Source organism: Octodon degus, unplaced genomic scaffold, assembly GCF_000260255.1.
Source record: "Octodon degus isolate 3935 unplaced genomic scaffold, OctDeg1.0 scaffold00086, whole genome shotgun sequence".
In the NCBI taxonomy this organism is placed as follows: domain Eukaryota; kingdom Metazoa; phylum Chordata; class Mammalia; order Rodentia; family Octodontidae; genus Octodon; species Octodon degus.
Window position 1 is genome coordinate 8,103,659 of NW_004524662.1, and position 22,430 is coordinate 8,126,088.

General features: G+C 37.3%; 1 protein-coding gene and 1 pseudogene across 2 annotated transcripts in view; one reads left to right on the forward strand and one right to left on the reverse strand.

Annotated features, from left to right (window-relative positions):
- The window catches only part of Nubpl (nucleotide binding protein like), a 313,256-nt gene that overhangs the window by 75,491 nt on the left and 215,335 nt on the right, over positions 1 to 22,430 (reverse strand). For both annotated transcript variants that reach the window (XM_004637100.2, XM_023721862.1), the window contains one exon: positions 7,286 to 7,379. In XM_004637100.2, coding sequence (XP_004637157.1) covers positions 7,286 to 7,379 — 94 coding nt within the window. The remainder of the gene's footprint in view (positions 1 to 7,285; positions 7,380 to 22,430) is intronic.
- The window catches only part of LOC111818289, a 42,395-nt pseudogene continuing 27,954 nt past the window's right edge, over positions 7,990 to 22,430 (forward strand).

The window sequence follows — 22,430 nt, forward strand, 5'->3', positions numbered from 1 at the left end:
AGAAGGGAGAAGGGAGAAGGGAGAAGGGAGAAGGGAGAAGGGAGAAGGGAGAAGGGAGAAGGGAGAAGGAGAAGGAGAAGGAGGAGGCAGGCTAGAATAGACAAAAAAACCAGTGCAGCGCCTGCCATATGGCCAGCCAGTGTTTAATCAGGCAGGCTCCATTTGGGGAAAGGGAATGTTTCAGGTGGAGCCACAGAACAACTACACAGCAACTCCACTTCAGGGTTTCCAGTGTGACCCTTCCACAGTGACTAGATGAGACACAGCAATGGGTGATATCCACAGACTCCCTGAGAAGTTTATGCTCAGGCCAGGAAGGATATGGGCCCTTCCCTCCACCAAGAGAAATAAGGCCAGCTTTGTGTGGCTTTCAGTGGATGCTGGATCTGTGAGTGTTGACATTAAGTCCAACAGACTCCTTGAATCCTTGGCCTGCAGCCTACAACCAGCAAAGACCAGAGAGAGGGCTAATTACTTTTCCCCTCTACCAAAGCAAGCAAGGACATACTTCGATTGGAATGGATGCCACAGTCTGGGTATAAGCTAGGAGGAGAAAATCATGACTTCCTGGATTCCAGAAAAGGAACAACTCACTCAAAAATATGGAAAAATCTTTCTTTTTAATTTTCTCAGGTTATTTTTTCTTTCTTTCTTCTATTTTTTGAGGTTCTCTCTGTCTCTGTCTCTCTTCTATTTTCTTTACTTATTTTAACTTTCCCCTATACATTTTTCTCTTGTCTTTTGTTCTTTTCTGTTATTATTATCTAATACTATTAATTTCCTTTCATTCTTCAACAGGATTCCCATCTCACTTTTTTCTCTCCTTTCTCATCTTCAACTGATTAGTATGTTAAACATTATTTTTCTCATTTTTTAAAGGTTCCCATTCTGTTTATCTTTACTTATACAACCATTAAGTTTCATGGGTTTTTAGATGGCTAACTATGCTATTATTGTTGAATACTATTCTATTCTTAGTGGAGGCAAAGTGGTTCCATTTAGTATATACTTAGTGTTTGTACTACAATTATAGAACTTTCTTATATGATAAGGGATAGTACATTACTGAGTGTTAGGACATGTCAATATCCATTTTATCTTTGATGCTATTTTTATTGCTGATTTTATTACTATGTCAAATGATGTAGCTGTTATTAGCAATTGGCTTTCTCTGTACGACAACAGCTAGATTGCCTTGGTATCATTAACTATACCATGGCCCACCCCTGGAGAACTGGTTACTGAGTGAAATATACTACAGCTTCCCTTAGTAAATAAACAGAAGTGTTAAGATTCTGGAACAAGGGCCAGCAAGATAGCTCAGCAGACTAAGCACTTGCTTAGGCAAGCGCAGGCGCCAGGGTTCAATCTGTGGCACCACATGCCATGCTGGCCCCACCCCTGGGCATGGTGAGCTGTTGATGGAGTCCAGGCATGGTGGTGCATGCCTGTAACCCCAGCACTGGGGAGGCAGAAAACAGGAGGATCACTCTAAGTCCAAGCTGCAGAGTGAGATCTTGCACACACACACACACACACACACACACAATCTGGGACAAAGACAAAGATCTATAATTAGCTACACCCAACTATAGTTGCAATGAAGTCTTCCAGTACAAGCAACCGGCAAGCCTCAGCATATATACATACATACATACATACATATGTAAAAACATGAGAGGACATACCAATAAAATCCCTTTAAAAACTTTCAACTCCCCAAAGCTGATCTATAGGGCATCAAAGGGGAGAAAAACCAAAAGCCACACAACTTATTATTTTAAAAAGTAACGTGGGGATTTACGAAAAAAGGGCGGGGGCAGGGAGAGAGCTTAGCAGACTAAGCACCACTTAGGCAAGTGCAGGTACCCAGCACGTTGAGCCAACCACCACATCCAGGAATGGTGGTGCATGCCTATAATTCCAGTGCTAGAGAAGCTGAAAACAGGAAGATCACTATGAGTCCGAGCTGCATAGTGAGACCTTGTACCAAATACATAAAAGAAAAAAGAAAGAAAGAAACCAATGAGATTGATAATGTGCTTAGAGAATTCAATGATGTAACTAATGAATACAAAAATATAATACTAAGAAGCTAAGCTAAAAAAATGATACAAAACATAAATTTCTAGTGTGGAAAAGAATTACACTCTATGAAAAGGGTACCCAACAGAAATTCAGGAGATTAAAAATTCTACTGAGTCACCAATACAAGGACAGTGTGTCACAACTTTGAGGCAGGACTGCTGTCAGTAACCAATTATGGAGAGACACCTTAAAAACAAAAAGAGTACATGAAACATGGATCCAACAGCTGCTAGTTGAAACAAAGACTAATCTAAGATTAATAGAAATTAATGAAAAAGCAAAAGACAACACACATGACAAAAAAAACCTATTTACTGAATGATAGCAGAAAAATTTGCAAATATGGGAAAATAATTTAATATACATATAACTGAGGCATAATGAACCCCCAATAGCCATGATCAGAAAAAAATCTCTCCATGATACATCATAGTCAAAGTTCTGGAAGTCCTTCCCCTTCCCTTCATCTCTCTTAGAAACACACTGATGGGACTCTTAGCATAGCCTGCCCTATCGAAGGCATCACTGTCTTCTAGAATTTGAGCAAAACCTTCACTCTCCAGGGTTTTAAAGCACAAAATATTAATAAAACCTGGGAAAGTAAGCCAAAACTCTTGAGTATTCCTCACCAATACCCCTTTCACCTGCAGCGCCCACAACAACAGCTGTCCCTTGTCCATTCCTTGTCACCCAGAGGGTGGAGGCAGGGCCTTTCCAAACCTTCACACCACTGCCAGTCCTTCCTCACCAGGCTGAGATGGAGGATTCAAGCCCCATAAGTGGTGCCACACAGCACTAGCTGTTACTGCTGGGCTGTCTTTAAAGGAAGGGCACAGCCTTCCTCTGCACAGCACTAGAAAGCTGACTCCATAGAGATCTTGTATGTTTTTAGCTGGTCAGGTATTTCAAACATTTTTTCTTATCAATGTACTACTCCAACCTTTAACTCACCGTTATGTGGAAATGGAAGCTCTTCAGTGGAGGATGGAGCAGTGTTTAATAAAATCTATGTTTGCATTTTGAAAAAAAAATATCAAACATTTAGGATTTTACCTAACAAAAAAAGCAAACGACTTCTACAACAAAAACTACATACCATCTGTTCCTGCATGGGCAGAAGCAATACTGCCAAAATGGCTATACTTTCAAAACTGAGATACAGATATATCACAATCCTAATCAAAATACCAACAGCATTCCTCACAGAACTAGAGAAAACAATCCTAAAATTCATATGAAACCAAAAGAAACCCAAAGCAGCAAAAGCAATCCTGGTTGAAAAGTGACATCACAGTACCCTGGATTTGAAGTCATTCCAAAGCTACAATGATAAAAACAGCACGTTACTGGTATAAAAACAGACATGTGTATTAATGGAACAGAACAGAGGATACAGAAACAACACCAGCCACATTCAGCTATTTAATCTTTGGCAATGCAGACAAAAATCACAATGGAGGAAAGGGCTCTTTAACACATGGTGTTGGGGAAATTAGCTATTAAGATGCAAAAAAGTGAACGTAGACTAATATATCTCAACATTTACTACACTAAAATCAAAATAGATCAAAGATCTAAAACAGAAACACTCTGCTGGAAGATAAAATGGTAAAACTCTTGAAGTCAGAGGCATATTCAAGCTCTTTCTAAAACAGAACCTTAGTAGCACAAGAAATAGTACCAAGAATCAGCAAATGAGATAATTACAAATTAAAAGGCTTTTTGCACAGCAAAAGAAACAACCAACAGAGTGAAAAGACAACCTATAGAATGTGAAAATAATTTTTTCACCTATTCCTCAGAGTAATACCTTTTTACACAATAACTCAAAAAAAATTAGACCCCTCCCAAAATAAATGATTCAATCAAAAAATGAGCAACAGAAATCAATGGACATTTCTCAGATAAAGAAGTACAAATGGTCCACAAACATATGAAAAAATGTTCAACATTACTGGCCATTACAGAAATGTAGATTTAAACAACACTGAGATTCCAACTTACTCCAGAAAGAACGGCCATCAAAAAGGAATCAAATAATAATAAATGCTGGTAAGGCTGCAGGGAACAAGCAATCCTTCTGCATTGTTGGTCGGAATGTCAAGCAGTACAAACACTATAGCTCAGTGGTCTATGCTCCTCCCTAGGCAAGCTCAAGGACCTGGGTTCAAGCCCCAGTACTGCATGTCTTGCCATCCCCACCCCAGGGCATGCTGAACTGGCCACCAAGACTGGGCATGGGGGCGCATGCCTGTAATCCCAGAGCTGCGGAGGCTGAAACATGAGGATCACTGCAAGTCTGAGCTACATAGAGAGACCCTGTACCAAATACATAAAATTTAAAAAATACATTCCTCAAAACAATAAATAAATAAATAAATAAATAAATAAACACATTCTATTTGACTCAGCTATTTCCCTGCTATTATTTTCTAGAAACAGTTAAAAGACACCATATTACAGTGATGCATGGATGTCTACGTTTATAGCAGCACAATTCATAATAGCTAAGTTGTGAAAGCAGCATATATGTGCATCAAAAGACGAATGGATTAGGTACACATGGTATTTAAAAACCATGGAGTACTACTCTGCCATAAGGAAAGATACTTAAGTTGTCTCTAAGAAAAGAGATGTACCTTGACACCATAATTTCGTTTTTTGAGACAGGGTCTCATTATGTAGCTCAGGCTATCCTTGCACTCACTATGTGGCACAAGCTGGCCCTGTCTCAGGCTCCCAGGTGCTGGAATTACAGATGTGCACTTTCATGCCCTGCTAGGGAACATAATTTTTTTTTTTTTTTTTTTTTTGCGAACTGGGGATTGAACTCAGAGTGAAGGAGGGGAGATAAAGTAGATTAAAAAATTGAGGTGTGCTACAAATATATACTAATAATTTAAAAAGAGGGGGTGGCCAGATAAGTCAGCGGATTAAAGATAGGTCTGCTTAGGCAGACACAGGGACCAGGGTTCCCTGGTGTGCAATAATAGCCCCGCCCCCAGGGTGTGCTGAGACAGCAACTCAGACAGGGTATGGAGGCATGACCCTGTAATCACTGTGCTTGGGAGGCTGAAATATTGAGGATTACTACAAGTCTGATCTGTGTAGTGAAACCCTATAGACCCTATACTAAATATATAAATTTAAAAAAAAAAACCCTCCAACAGGTGTTCTTACCATTTAGGATAAAATTCTCTCCACAAAAAAAGTATAAAGAGAAATCTTTGATATAAAAAAGAAAAAGCAACCAGAGAGAAGATGAAACATTTTAAGTCATCTTACTTCCATCTCAAACTTTAGTCTACTTCACTGAAAATGTCTCAGTCTCTATTAAGGTTACAAATACACAAAAAATATCCATAGTAATAAGGCTATCTTTACACTTTTATTTTTTTATTAATTTTATTGAGAAACAAATAGCAATGAGATGGTTTCAAAACTGATTACTAGGACAGTTTCAATAATTAATATATATTGTTGTCTTTATAGTGCTTATTTATAGTACAAGATGCAGATGTGATATCCTGTCCAAACATTATTAGTACAAATCTTTCTTCTCACTGAATTAAGAGAAAGTAGCTCTATATCTATCCTAACTATTTTGTATATACAGATACAAAATGGTCCTTCATTTGTATCCCCCCTTTCTGTTTAGTTTTTCGGAATTGGGTATTCCATTGTCATTTAAATATTGTAGGTACGTGAATTCAGCAAAATAATCCAATATAGTCCAGTAATCCATAGTAGTAGTTAAGTTAAATTCCTAAATTTCTGTGTAAAAATATGTAATAGTTTTTTCCTATTTTTTAAATATTTTTTAATTTTTTAATTTTTTTTTCTTTTTTTCTTCACATTCAGTAGGGATTTAAAGTTTAACATATCAATACTTGATGGAAAATACCTGTTCCATGTTATGTCAAAGATGTTTGATATTCAGACAGATAATGAGGTTAAGCTCAACTGCCTATGTTATAGGGTAATAATATCATTAAGCTTCTCTTCTGGAGGGTTAACAACTTAAGTTTGCAGACCAAAAATTAGAAAAAAAGAATGGCTACAAGAACAGCCAACACTTTGGTCCTAGCCCTTCAAGGTCAGTGAGGATTCAGGACATAAGAGAACCTGTACTGTAACATCCTGTAACTCAGTGACGTCCCAAATTTTCTGATCAAGGAGATTATGGGGCCACAGAGGAAAGTGATCGATGATGTAGAGTGTGCCTAAGGAGAGTCACATGGAGAGAAAAGATTCTCTCAGGCTTCCACAGAGAGCAGACTGGTCAAACAATGGCCATGACTCATCCACATGGCTGAAACTCACAAAGGATCTACAAACTGTGGTACAGAGTTTCAGGTAAATCCTGAGGGGATTTGACTGACCTTGTCAGATACAAAAGTTACATTTCTTGTTATATAGGTCTTGCTTTATCTTGGTCTTAACCCCCATCCAGCAGAAAAGTATAAAAACGAGGTACATCTTTATACTTCTATATAACATGTATGTCTCATAAAAAAAGGTTGTCTCAGCATTTGATAATTAAGTATCAGTGACATGCCTTGATAGCCAGTAAATAACTGATTTGGAAGACATTTAAATTTTTCATTATCTTTTCCAAAGTCCTCATCACATGTAAAAGAGATTTGAAACTATTTCTCCAGTGAAATCTAGATAAATCTTTAGAAACATGTTCAATATAAAGAGTAACTACTAATATTTAAATTCAATAGCATAAAAATGACACCATATTAAATTATTTTGCATTTCATATAAGCTATTACACTTATTACTCTCTTGATTTTACTATTAAATAAGTAGCAGAATATATAATTCTCTCATCACTGTATTTACCAAAACTTCAATATTTACTCTATAAATATTTATCCAGAGCTTCCATGAATCAGGACTGTATGTGCTGAAATGCGGTCAACCCAACAACCATACACTATTTAAATCTACTTAACTGCTATACCTTTTGTAGAACACATTTGTATCACCACCTTTCTCAAAGTATCTTTATTTTTTTGTAAATATACTAATTTTGCTAACTATGAAAATTCAACTTATGGTTATGAGCTTTTATGGGAAAGTTTTAAATTATTCTTTAAGACATAAATATGCTTGTCATCAAATTTATTTTTCTGTATAGCAACATCAGTGTATCAAAGAAAACATAAGTTAAACTTCTAAGATTTACCTGAAATAGGAATATTCTGTGAAACTGACAGTTGCACATCTCCCGTTCCTGGTGGCATGTCAACAACTAAATAGTCCAGGTTGCCCCAATCTACCTAAAAACCAAGATAACATAAAAATATTACTGTATAACAATTACAGTGAATAGTGATGTGAACAAATTTATAGTGTTAATAACAAATCTAAAATAATGACTACCATGAGTCATCCTTAGGTGCCTAGCACTAAGGTGCTGAGGACTAAATATACAGGATTGAATGTCAAGTTACTATCACCAATAGACTTTTGAATGATAAATGTAAATCCTAAAGACAGGAGAATCCAGTGCTTCCTGAAAGGTACTTTTACCCCATGGCTGTCCCAAACACTGTGCAGGCAGGCTGGCTGCATCAGGTCCCTGTTAGCAGCCTAGGTACTTGCTTTGCCTATGGCAGGTTTTAATTGCTGACCTATGCCAGATGACTCTAACCTGCAGCCTCTCTAGATAATTTGAAACCTCTGTAGCTTGCCTCGTTCAGGTTTGTGAGGGGATTCTTCCCTCCCTAGACCAAAGAGAAAGTCTGAGAGTGCACATGCACATACCCACCTGCTCTCCTTTTAAAGAAACCTCCCCATTTTCATAGTGGGTTCAGCCTACTTGCTGTTCCCCATGTATTCTAGCATAATTCTTAGGAAAGTACCTTTTAGCTGGCACAGTCATGAGTAATGGTGATTGCTACACCAGGAGAACATGCTAAACTGGCACACAAAAGGCCACTGGCACAAACCCACCAGCTTTTGGGACTGCTAACGCCCAAGGTAGCCAGCACAGTGATAATGAGCCCATTTCACAGTGATCTTCTAGGCAGGACAAATTACTTATAAGAGAGAGCATAGCCCACATTTTGGCTAAGAAGGTGCTATTTTTTTTGGTTCCATAAAGGTGTTTTATTTTTGAGATGTGTGTGTGTGTGTATGTATGTGTGTGTGTGTGTGTAATTTTATCTTCATTAAAATAAAACACTAATAATGAAAATTAAAACTAAATAATAAATGGAAACCAAGCTTTGCAAATAAGGAGGGGAAGAGAGGTTATAGGGAGGAGAGGGGAATAGGATGGGAAAAAAAGACAAAGGGCGTATCATGTACATGTACAAATTCCCTATGATGAATGTGATCATTGTACATACCTAAATTATACCAATAAACTTAACTAAATTCAAAATAAATAAGTAAATAAAATGATCGGAACTGGGCCTGGCATATAATACACAATTAAAAATGATAGGTAAACAAGGTGATAAATATGCTAAGTATTTCATGCTGCATTATACACATACATCAAAACATCACATTGTACCTCACAAATATAAAAATCATATTTCTTCAATCATATATAACATTAATTTAAAAAACTCACTGGCTAATCCACAAATTGACTTTAACAAAGGTATACTGGATCCCAATGATGACTGGATAAATATGAGTTAATTACCTGTGATTTCCAGGAAAGACCCACTTTGCTTTCCAAGTGTTGGCTAGAAACAAAAATAGTCTGGGCCAGTGATGGTGAACATTTTAGATCTTTCAATGATGGCTACAGAATGCATGCCATAGGCTCACCACCACTAAGATTTCTGAAAGTCAGGTTATTAGCATTTAAAACTTCATCCCATGCATGGCTTTGGGAGGTGAATTATGTCCTCTCCAATTGGATATATTAAAATCCTAGCCCCCAATATTTCAGAATGTGACTGTGTTGGGAAGATAAGGACTATTAAGTTAAAATGAGCTCATTCAGGTAGATCCTAATCCAAGATGGCTCGTATTCTTAAAAGAAAATAAACTAGAACACCATCATATACAGACAGAGAAACCAGTGTAAAGACTCAGGGTGAGGACAGGTGAAAAGAGAGAAGGGGAAGGGACGAGAGAAATGGGAGGAGGGGAAAAAAAGGCAGCATTACTCATTTGTAAGAGAATGGATGCAGCTGGAGAGCACGATGCTAAGTGAAATAAATCATACACAAAAGCTTGAAAACTGCATGGTGTCTTCATATGAGAAACCCAAAGTACAAAGAAAGAGCAAAATGAAACATAATAGGAAGACAGATCTTTGCAAAGTGGAAGGGGACCAAGAGATGGAGAAGAGAATAGGGTGAAGAAGAGAAAGGGTTGGAAAAAGTATTAGGATTAATAATATACATGTATCAACTCCCCAGGATGAATATAGTCATTATGTACTGCAAACATGTACTAATAAAAATATATCCTTAAATCATTCTAGTTCTTTCTTTCTAGGAATTTTTTAAAAAAACAAAATTTAGCTATATAATCAAGTCTGTAACACTCAGATTTGACTTAGATAGGTCTTAACAGTATTGCTCTGTTTTCGCCTCAGAAAGTCTTTCCTTCCAAGTTTCTGGTCTCTCTGAAAGGCCTCAGAATCTTCTCAGTTACCTAAAGCAGAAAGATGAAATTATACTTAAGTATGCTTCCTATCCCTCATTACTCTCAGCTACTCTGCTAAAAATCAAAGGCATCCCTGTCTCACCTCTACTGCCAAGAAGCCATCATCATCTATCACTTTAATAAGCCTCCAACTACTTTCTCTGCTCGACCACTGCCTATGTCTTTAACAACAATTAAAAAAAAAAAATTCAACGGTGCTTTGTTTGAAACTCCTTAGCTTTTAGGATAAAATCTGAGCTCAGCTCCAGAACATTTTGTCTGGTCTTCTTCACTCATTTCTCCTCATTCTTTAGATCCTAGCTTAAAATTCACTTACTCAGGGAAATATCTTTCAACATCTACTAGATTAGATACACTTTTCTACTATATACATCACCTAATCGCTCATTCACTTAAGACATGTTTAAGTACCTTCTGTATTTTTGGACACTGAGTTAAGTATTAATAATTAAGTGGTATATGATTTCTACTTATAGAACTTACAAAACATAGAAAGAAGGATATTAAGCAATATTTTCAGTTTCATAAAAACAAGAAACACTGTAAAGATAGTAAAATGTGCAAAGAAAAGAACTAACTTTGGGAACTGAAAGATCAATATGGCTGGAGGACAGTAAGTGAGAAGGGTGTCATTTTACTCTTGTTTCATGATTCATCTTCCTATAAAACTAAGGTAGAAGCACTTAGTAAGTAGACAAATAGAAGATGCTTGATGAGTTTTCTTCCTAGGTATGAATAAGTAAATGAACACATGCAAAGGTCTGAGGTTTTTTTTTTATCTCAGTGGAAACTATGTATATAATACCATGTTGTTTTGTAAAAGAAAGTATATTATGCATTTTTTCATAAAATCATTTTTTAAAAATAAAAATCTTTAATAAGATTAGGTCAATCTCATTTAATTTTAATGACATTCATTCATATGGTAAATGAAGTGAAAAGACAACTGGTAACAGGTATCTAAAGGAAAGTATTCCAGCCAGAAGACCTACTAAGCAGAAGTGCCATAAGACAGGGATATGGCAATTCAAGGAATAGCTAAGATAGCACACACCCTTTCTTAAAGAGAACCCCTGTAGCCATCAGTCTCTCTCCTTCCAGGGCACTGTTTTCCTTCAAAACATGTGTCAATATGTGACATCATATAATGGTTCATCTTTTAGGAACTCTATACTATCTCACAAATACATGCACTTGCACTGACATAATGTCATATTATGAGAATGGGCAAAGGTTGAACATTAACTAGTTTGTTTTAAATATATAGTTATTTGATTTGAAAAACTATTACCTAAGGTTACCCAACAGCTACCATTTATGAAACTATCTCCAAAAAAAGATAAGGACACTTTTTATTTTTTTAGCCTCAGTACTGAAGCTGCCAGTACTGGCAGGCTGACAAGTCTCTTTGTTTTAGAGAACACCAAGTGACTGATGCCAACCATTTGTCATTGTTTTCCCTGGCATTTAATCATATTTATCATGTTACCTCCAATTTCTCATTTCAGAGAACTAAAGTTCCAAGGAACCAAAAATAGTTCACTGTTAAGGCAATGTATTTTGAATGGCTCTTAAACTGAGTTTAAACTATCTGAAAAAAAAGAACCTGGCCCAGCAACCTCATTATATATAGTAGGTTTTCCACGAAGTCTTGCTGATTGGAACTGGGCTCAACTAAAGTCAGTGTCTGAGTTATAATTTTATGATATTCACTAACACTAACATTGAACTATCCTGGCAGCCAAGAAGTTCTGGTTCTCTTGTAAAACAGCCACCAAAAGTGTTCATTTTAGAATAATTCAGGATTTTCAAGATTCTATTCAGTGCTTGTTTATTCGGACAAATTATGTTTCACTAAATGTGTACAAATACACTCAGGAATCTCATTTAGTAAAACCTAGAGGTAAATCCAGATTTGGTGTAGCCAAAAGCATATATAATTTATTAGTCCTCTCTAAGAATAAAAATATAAAATTATGAATGCAAAGATAATTAGAAAGGTTAATACTGATATTCCTGAACTTATGATAGGGCTATTTTCCCATTATAAATTGAAAAGATCAGGAATAAAAAAAAATGCATTTCAGTACTGTTATGGTTTATATCTAGTTGACCCCTGCAAAGCATCATACAGTCATGGGGCAGCTTCTAGAATGTGTGATTAATTCATGGTCCAGCGCTAGGATTATGGGTGTGAGTGCTACACTTGTCCTGGGGCAGATAATCTGCATTACAATGTAAGGAGTTGGGGAAAGGATAGCTAGCCACCCAGCTGTTGCTCCTCCTTTTGCTCTGTGCTGTTTTCCACTGCCACAAAAGGCTGACCTCTGCCTTGTGCGTCTCTGGCATATTCTCAGCTGAGTACAGACTGAGACCTCCACTAACTGTGAATTAAATTAACCTTTCCTTCCTTAATTTTGGATGTTAGGTGTTTTGTCCCAGCAAAAAGAGAAGAGTAACTAAGAAAACTACTTTCAAAGGCTGAGGCTGGAGCACTGAAAGTTCAAACACAGACTGGGCAACCTAGTGGTTTAGGGAAATTCTGCGTCAAACTGAAAATGATAAAGGAAAGGGCTGGAGGTATAGCTTAGTGTGAATGGGTTCAATCCCCAGACACACACACACACACACACACACACACACACACACACACACTGTATTTCACACACCTAACCTGCCAAACATTAATAGCTTATCAACACAGTACTCTGGTATACTGCAGGTACTGGGCTTTCGTCCCCATAATTACGTGGCTACCTGGGAGCTGTGGTTGCTACCACTGCTTCGCATTAATGAGAGACTATATATATCACTGACCAGGTATAGATTAAAATCTAAAATTCAAAATGGTTCCTACTGAATGTGTATTGCTTTCCCACCATTGTAAATTCAAACCATCTTAAGTCTACCTTAAGTAAGGACAAGTTATATTTATTTAGAATGTTAAAAACACACTCGATAAAATGTGAGAGCCTTAGAGATTCAGTTCTCTTCTTTAAGATCTCTTGGATGACAGCAGTGTGACCTCATTGCAACCTGGCTTCCTTCGCCACACAGAACATGAGACAATGACCTCCCACAGGATACATGTAAATGTGACTGAGCTGAAGCTTGGTAACCTCTCATGAAATCATGTCAGTCCTCTCTCCTGATGCACACTTAAAAGAAGCCCAGCAGGGGAGATGAGTCAGTCTAGAAGCAGAGTTACCAAGGTAGCCCAGAGGCCTTGAGGATAAAGGAGCCCTGCCAGAGAATTTCAGCAATGCAACTACAAAGTTAAATACATGCATCAAACTGAAGGAGAGGTAGATAAACTGAAAGAAGCTAAAACAGAGCCAGAACTTACTTCTCCTGTTTAACTGGCACATGGTAGTTTACCAGCAGTATATTGAATATGCATTGCAAAGCAGCTGAAAGAATTTTGAGGGTTCTCATCATAAAGAAATGATAAATATTTATGTTGATGGATATGCTAATTAGCCTGATTTGACTGTTACACAAGATATACATGTATTGAGACATCAGATTATATTGTATAAATATGTACAATTATGTGGCAATGCAACATGAAACTTACAAAAAACTTAAACACAGAACCAGGATAGTTGAGAAATGGGATAAGGGAATGGGGCAAAAGCAGGTAGTTAAGACCTGAGTCTGCAAAGAGAGGCTTTCCACTACGGTTCTTTGGTATAGAAACACATAAATAACCTAAATTTCCCTATAACATCTTTGAAATACGCTTTTGAATCCAAATAAAATGCAGTCCCTGAATTTTTACTCAAAGCCATTCAAATAACATTAGAAGTTTTTGTTTTGTTTTGAATCTGTCCTTGTAATATGTGAAATATGTATCTGGTCTTTGTCCCCATTTCCAGACTTAAAGTTGTAACATCCTTGGAATCTCCTGATTGGTAAGCGTGTCTTTTGTATGATAACGAGATGACAGGTGGCTGGAGGCTCCTATGTATCCTCAGGATAAATGCTGGTTGCCAGGGAAACTAATCTTGTAAAGGAAGGGCTGGAATTTTCAGTCTAACCCCCAACCTCCAGTCAAGGGAGAGGGGGTGAAGGCTGAATTGAAAAACTAATGATATAATCGATGATACCTATATAATTAAGCTTCTCATAAAAATCCAAAGGAAGCTGAGTGTGGCGGCACACATCTGTAACCCCAGCACTCAGAAGCTGAGGTAGTAGGACTGCAGCACGTCTGAAGCCACCCTGGGCTACAGTGAGTTCAAGGCTAGCCTGAGCTATGAAGTGATGCCCTGTCTTAAAAATAAAAAAAAAAAAAAAAGCCCCTACACAAACCCTCAGGACAACATTTTAAGGTCTTCTGGATAGCTGAACCTGTGTAGGCTGTGGAGGGTGGTCTGTCAGGAGAGCAGACAGAAACTCTATACTCCTTTACCATACTGTGTGCTATATTTCTCTTCCATCACTATGTCTCTCTTCCATCTTGCTGTTCTCTTAATGTCCTTTATAACAGATGAGCAAATATATGTGAAATCATTTCCTAAGTTTTTGTGCAAGCTTGGCAAATTAAGCAAACACATTATTATATTGTGAGCACCTCAATTTACAACCACGCAGATGCAGTGGCTACAACATGTGCACGCAACGGGCATCCAACGTGAGCACAATCCTGTAACACTAAGACTTCAATCTGTTAGGTCTAACACTATCTCCAGGTACACAGTGTCAGACCTGAACTAAATTAATACCTGCTGTACAATCTGCTGGAGAACGGCTTCATATGAAAGCCAAGATAAGAGAAACTGGCTCTGTTTTTCATCTCCACAGTCCAATAAATATACATGCATTGTTGTTACCACCAATAACAACTATGAAACTTTTTATTACTTTTATGTTGTTAAGTTATTCAATACTTGAAGTTTTTGTCACCAGGAATAATTACTAAATCTCTTTATTTTTCTTTCTCTTTACCAACCTTATCAAGGGAAAGAGTCCAAAATACAATAAGGCAGATAGTAGGCTAACATGTCTTCTCCTAATAATACTCTATATTCAAAATAATGTCCAATGACATATGAGAAATTCAAAGGCTCAGATAAAGACAAATTTTCTTTTCTGAGGAATAACTGGGAGAAAAGATTTTACCTTATATTTGGACAAGTATAGATAGCTATAGATAAAGAGGTTTTTTTGAAATGTAAGATATAATGAACATAGTACTATGAACGTGATCTTGTCTTGTATCTCTGCTTCATTTGTTTCATGATTTCTTTTCTTTTCTTTTCTTTTCTTTTCTTTCCTTTTCTTTTCTTTTCTTTTCTTTTCTTTTCTTTTCTTTTCTTTTCTTTTCTTTTCTTTTCTTTTGAGGTACTGGGGATTGAACTCAGGACCTGTTCTACTGAGCCATCTCCCTGGCCCATGTCTATTGTCTTTTGATTATAGCTTTTTCCTTTCCTTTAGGATTTTAATTCTTGGCTACTATTTGGCTCAGCAGTTACACTTCTGCCTGTCTGTCTCGGCAATGATCTTCTTCCTCAACCCACCTTGTTCAGTCTGCCTCTGCTGTTATTTTCATCTCACTCATACTGGCCTCAATAGCAGAAGATGAGAGCTGGAGTGCTTTACCTTTGCTCTGGAGAAGCATATGTTGATCCTGTGGCCTTATGCTCGGCCTGTGTAGTGCTGCTGACAGAAACTGCTACCCTGAATGTTAACAGTGGTAAACTGCTTAAAACTAGCTAAGAAACCAAAAAATGAACTGTAGTCCATTTGTGGGGCTTTTCTATTCTATACTTACAACTCAGCTATTTGCATACACACTCCCTGTATCTTTTGCAGCAAGCCTGATGGCTGCTGTGCTGATATACTTCTTAACAGATGTGTTCCTAGAAGAAATTGATCCATTTCTCTGCCCAAGTCTTTACCATATTTATCAACTGGTATTCCTTGAAGGTCATGTGCTAGAAGCCTGGTCCTCAGTGTGGCAGAGTAGGCAGGCAGTGCAGCCTAGTATAAGATAACCAGAACATGAAGCAATTGCCCTGAAAAGGGTTAATACTGGTCTTGCAATGTAAGTTAACTACTTAAAAAGAGCAGGCTTGGCCCCCAAATCTCTCTGGCTTCCTGCCTCACCACGTGACCTCTCCCACTTTTACAGGTTCCCATCACAGTGCCTCCCACCAGGTTTCATGTCTTCACCAGGAGCCAAACAGATGGCAACATCTGATCTTGGACTTTGAGCCTCCAAAATCATAAGCTAAATAAACCTTTACTCATTATAAATCATCCAGCAGACCTGCCAGACAGTTCAGAGGACTAAAGTGCCTGCTTAGGCAGGCAAAAGGACCAGGGTTCAATTCCTGGCACCCCCAGGGTGTGCTGAGACAACAAATGAGACTGGGTGTCATGGCATGTCCCTGTAATCCTACGCTTGGGAGGCTGAAAACAGGAGGATCACAATGAGTCTGATCTGTGTAGCGAGACCCTGTAGAACCTGTACTAAAACAAAAACAAAAACAAAACTTTATAAATCTTCCAGCTTCTGGAATTTTGTTATTGTAAAAGATAATTATGGATTAAAAATTATAATGAAAGATGTGTTTAATCTGGCTTTAGCACCATGATCAAGTTTTCCAGGCCAATTACCAAGCTCCTAAGACTTCTGATTCAACTAGTTTTCAGGATTTGAAATGAATCTTCTAGCTTTAAAAATTCTTACTTTTATACATAACTTTCTCCCAAATTTTAATACATGCTCTCTAACAGAAGGGCATTTATAGATATTTCTGTATTCTTCTTCCACATCCAGTCCTCTCCATAATGTCTAACTGATATTTAATCACAACAATTGAATGATTCTACAAATCAAATTGCCGCTTATAATTTTATTATACAATGAAAATTAAAAACTTTGCCACATGAGGTACCTTTACATACAATATAAATCTGAAATGGAACAAAAATGTTTTTCTTTAGGTCTAAAATAGGAGTTTTGCTCTACCTACTGATCAATTATAAAATCATTTGATTTTTTCTACAAAAGGAAAAGTGCTACCAAAAAAAGTATTTAATATATCTCACAGTAAAGATCTGAATTAAAAAAAAATGCAACTTCATTTGATGGGCTACTGATCTGTGGAAATAAATGATGCAACAAAATATAACAGATTTATCCTGTAGACTATTCTAATAAGAGTTAATCCAGTTATAAGAAGAGAACACAGTAAAAGTGCCCTAATTCATTTTCTTTCATTTTTTAAATTTTTAAACCTTCTAAAAAAATTAAAAAAGGTCTACAGGGTCTACAGGGTCTCACTACACAGATTGGACTCATAATGATCCCTGTTTTCAGCCTCCCAAGCGCTGGGCGGGCCACCACGCCCAATCTCAGTTGCTGTCTCAGTGAGCTCAGGGGGGAGAGGGGGCAGGGCTGGCATGGCACACCAGGGATCGAGCCCAGTCCGGGCGCTTGCCTAAGCAGGTGCTTTAGTCCTATGAGCTATCTGGCTGGCCCTTCATTTTCAAATGTCTTCCTTTCTATTGGAAAAAGAGGGGAAGGAAAAAGGACAGTTGGTTAAATTCCTCCAAACCCAAAGGATAGCAGACTATGTCGTGACAAAGAAAACAGCATTCTTCTTTTCCTTTATATCTTCCATTTCCCTAGTCATCCAGCTAGCTGAGATATGGGGCAGGCTGATCCTGATGACATGGTAAAATATCAGTGCATAGAGGACTTGCTATCTAAACACTGACACCTAGGCTAGTACTCAGAGTATCTGACCCTATATTCTGAAATATTTAAAATAAGTTATTCCACAGATGCCTATGCAAATCCATAGTATAGGTTAAACAGTAAAATTTCAAATCTATAACTACTGATACTACAAAAAAAGTAACAGTGCTTTAGTTACTCATAGGACACCTCTCTTAAATTCTTTAAAGTTCTGCTTTTATATACAGATGTTTGTAACCTAGGAGTAGATGATAGTGAAGAATAAGACTAGTAATAAGGCCTATAATACTGTAAATCTGCTTGAAAATCAGATATATTTAAGAAATCACCAAGCCAGACGTAGTAACCCACACCTTAGATACCAACTACTCAAAAGGCTGAGGGAGGATGAAAAAGTGAGACAATAGTAAGATAACATCTATTTATTTATTTATATTTTTTAGGGACGGGGCTACAGGGTATTCAGGGTCTCACTAATAGATCGCACTCGTAGTGATCACCTGTTTCATAGCCTCCCGAGAGCTGGGATTACAGGCGCGTGCCACCATGCCAGTCTCAATTGTCTCAGCATGCCCCAGGGGTGGGGTCAGCACTGCAGGCCCGGGGATTGAATTCTGGGCCCCTGCACCTGCTTACAGGAACTTTAATCCGCTGAGCTATTTGGCCCACCCAAGATATCATTTAAAAAAAAGAAAAAGAAAAAAAGAGTTTTTGTTTGTTTTTTAATATCTTCTTTATATACCTGAAAGACTAAAGTTTCAAAGTCATTATCCCTCACCCCCTAGTAGGAGTAACAAATCACTTAACCTGATTTGAGACAACTTTTAAAACATAGCATCCTAATAAGGAAAATTATGTAACTATATTTTTTTTAAAAATCCTTAGAATCGTATATTTGGGAAAATTGAGGTCCTGAAGGTATGGGAATTGTGGCTGCCACATAAGCTGCTCTTTGGAACCTCCCAAAACATTCACGTTTTAGGGCGTCAGAGCACTTGTGGGACTCTTACTCTAGACCAGTCTACTCAACACACTGCGTGCAAGGGATGTCTACAGACCTGTCCCACTGTCTTTGTTACTCTTCTCTCATTGCTGGGACAAATACCCGACATCCAAAATGAAGGAAGGAAAAGTTTATTTACCTCACAGTAACTGGAGGTTTCAGTCCATATTCAGCTCAAGCAGCTAGCTTCTCTTCCAACCTTACATTGTAAGGCAAATAACCTGCCCCAGGGGAGGTATAGCATCCATACCCACAATAATCAATCACAAACTCCAGAAGCCACCCCAAGACTGCATGAGGCTTTCGGGGAACAACTATACACAAACCTTAACACCTACCCAAGCATATTTCTTAGTTCCAGTCACCTGCCAGCTGGGGTTACACCCTACTTTGGAGATTTAAGGTTTCTCCAGGAGAACTGGGTTGGTGAATGGGGATGAGGCGGCAAGCTGGGCCTGTAGGTAACAAGTGGAGAAGAGCAGGGGGAAATGAAGTTACCAAGAGCCTACATCACTTACACACAATTGCTATAAAAGTCATTATAATTTCCATTTATTCAGAGAAAAATATTTTAAAATATTGACAAAAAATATTAAGTTACAAAATTTGTCAAGGTCATGCTGTTGATAAATGACAGAGCAAGGAGCTTAGTCCGTGACATGAATCATGTTCCCAAGTTTCCAAAGTATGGGGTAGAACATTACTATTCTCCAATCCTTGAAGGTTCTGCTAGCAAAACCTCATGATCCCAAGAGCATAAAAGCTTTATTGTATTACTTTGTCAGTATATGATAAAATAGGTATACAAAACAGAACCTATAGACCCAAAGACAATTTACTTAGGCAAAATAAGTTAGAAATAAAAGAATTATTCATTTTCTTTCCCTTTTCTGGTTCATTAAAATTCTCCCCATCCCCTCCCCTTCTCATATCTTCTCTCCCTCCCCCTCTCTGCCTCCTCTCCCTCTCCCTACCATTAAATTCAGGCTAGTTTGTGTGTGTGTGTGTGTGTGTGTGTGTGTGTGTGTGTGTGTGTGTTAGTTTTTTTTGTTTTTGAGACAAGTTCTTGTGGAGGACCACTGGGTAACTCTTTTTGAAAGAGGAACAATTATCTCCATTTTGGATGAGCCTGACCCTATTTCCACGTACTGATATGCACAGAGGTAGCTAGGACTTTTCTTATCCCTTCGGTTTGCTTTAAGCAGTGCATATCAGTCCAGCTGAGGGTCAAGGCAATCTTTTAAGATGGCAGATATGTTTTGCTGGAACTCCCACGCACTGCTCCCTTGCTTGAGCCAGGATGAGAAGGAATGAAGAACCAATGCTCCATGCTATTGGCTGGAATCAAGCCTCAAGATAGAGGCTATGATTTTCTGGGTCTTGAAAAATTATACATCAGAACTAAATGAAGACTCCAAAACATGAGATACCATCTCAGTTGTGTAATGCAGATGACTCTTTCTGCATTTCCTTCTCTCTGCATACTGCAGAGGTGATTTCCAGCCTCCTACCTAGCCCAGCCCACCTACTTCCTGCCATTCTCACAATTATTCCTCTTCAAGCCACTCCTTTCTTCAAAAATGAGTAAAACCCATGTTCAAACCCAAGGTTGACCCTTTGTTTCAGGTAGCCATCATTATGGCTAGACTTAGAATCCCTTGGCTCCCCATAACTACAAGTACACCTTAGGGTCTTTGTTCTTTGGTTGTAGTGGGTGTGGTACTTTGGAATTAACTTGACAGGATCCCAATAATTTATCTGTGGCATTACAAATATAAACTTCCCACACTGAGATAAGGACCAGGAAGGGCTTTTTTCTTTCTTTTCTTTTTAATGTATTTGGTTGTTACAGCGTAGTGCTCGTTCTGTTTTCAGCCTCCCCAGCACTGGTATTATAGGTATATGCCACCATTTCTGGACTCTGTGGCCGGCTCAGCCTGCCCTGAAGGCAAGGCTAGCAGGGCACATGTGCCGGGATCGAATCCGGTCCCTGCACTTGCCTAAGCAGGCACTTTAGACCGCTGAGCTATCTCACTGGCCCAGGAAGGGCTTTAAGTTCTCTCTATAGTTTAGGCTGGCCTTGAAAACACTATATAGCCTACACTGGCCCAGAACTCACAATAATCCTCCTACCTCAGTCTTCCAACTGCAGATTTTGTTTTAAATTAATAACTATCATCCTATCAATCACCTACATGAGAAAATTATATGGCATAATCATTTAAATAAAAGTAGATAACCTATAAAATGTAAGAAAAGACAAAATACAGTACTTTTAAAAGATTTTTAAAAACACCTCTTTTGAACATAATACTTTCAAAACTGGGTCAGGAGATTTCATTTTTAAATTTTAAAGTTCTAAATCATATCAAATAAGAAACCAACTGTGAGAAATTCTAGCTCCATATGTAGTTATATTTTAAGTATGAGTTATTATACTGAAAATTTTGGATTTTAAATTGTGATTCAGACATTAACTACTATGATCTTTGAAAAAGTAAGCACTGAAAATGCAAGTTTGGCAAAAATCAAGAGTACATTCTAGCTGGGAATTCAAGTATCTATTTATCAAATACAGGAAAGAATTTTGTCTCAGAAATTTTAAACATTTTTGTGACAAATTATTTGTGTGACAACAGTCCAGCCAATTAACCTCTCTGGACTTCATAGGTTTTTTTCATCTGTATATTATTTTAAGTTAGGTGATTACTAAATTCCCTTCAAACTATTTTCCTTTTTTTATTCTTTTAAAGAAGGGTGAAAATTGTATGTTTGTATGAAGTGAAAATCATCTGTAGACAGCTGCAAACAGAAAAAGTAAATAAAAGCTATTTTTATCACAAAGTACCAAAAGAAAAAAAAAAAAAAAGCTCTTTTTAAAAAAGATGAAAAAATGCACTTAAATGTAAGTCTGAAAACACTTCAAGCTCCTTGGTACATTTACAAATTTACTTTATAGAATCATCATACTTCCCTTGGAAAATGTACCTGAACTGTACCAAACAAACAAACAAAATGAGATTTAAATTTATGAACTACAATCGATTTTGACTGCCATCTTAGAATATTCCACCCTACAACTGTAGGAACTAATGAATTACACCAATACAAAACTAACAAAATATACACATTCCTAAGTTGTTAAGGAGAATGCCTATACTCAGTTCAGGCGAGGAGTGGGGAGGAGACCACAAATCCTTCAAGGTTGAGAGGTCTAACCTAACTTCCTGCCCATAAAAATCTTCTATGAACATTCATAACAGTAGTCAACAAAAACAAGCTCTACCACTCATTCTGGTAATTTCTACATACCCAAATATGGATTTTTAGATCACTATAAGATGGAAGAAAATGTCACTTAAGAATCTTATCCAATTTCTTTTCCTTTGGCTATATGTGAGATTTATTTATTTATTTACTTACTTTATTACTGATCCTACGCAATTTTGGATATACTTTGTTTTATGACTTATCTTTAATAACTAGGTGAAAACTACTACGTATGTTACTTCCCTTTTTTAATATGAGCAAGAATCTACTAAATTCTAAGGTTTTTCCTTTAGATTACAGAACTATACTTGAGCTTTTAAAAGATCTTAAAGGGTTATTATTGTTGTAGCAAAATTATTTAAAAATACTGCTGCATTTTCAGTAAAAAAAGAAAACAGCAAAAGTACAGGATCTGCAAAAGAATTGTGTAAATGTGTTAATAAAAATGTTAAGTAGAAAGTCAGACAGAAAGCTGTATTAGTAATTCACTGTTTGAATTTCAAGTTGCTTTTTTGTCCCTCTAGCTCATTTTAAAATGGTTCACAAAGAGAATTTTAAAGCTAGAAAGTACCCTTGAGGTTATCTTGCCCAATGTCTTTATTTTACAGATAAAGAAACTGAAAACTCAGAGTCAAATAATTTGTCCAAAACTTACGCTGAAAACTAGGGAAAATGAAAACATTCCTTGTCCACTGTACAGAGATTTTTTTT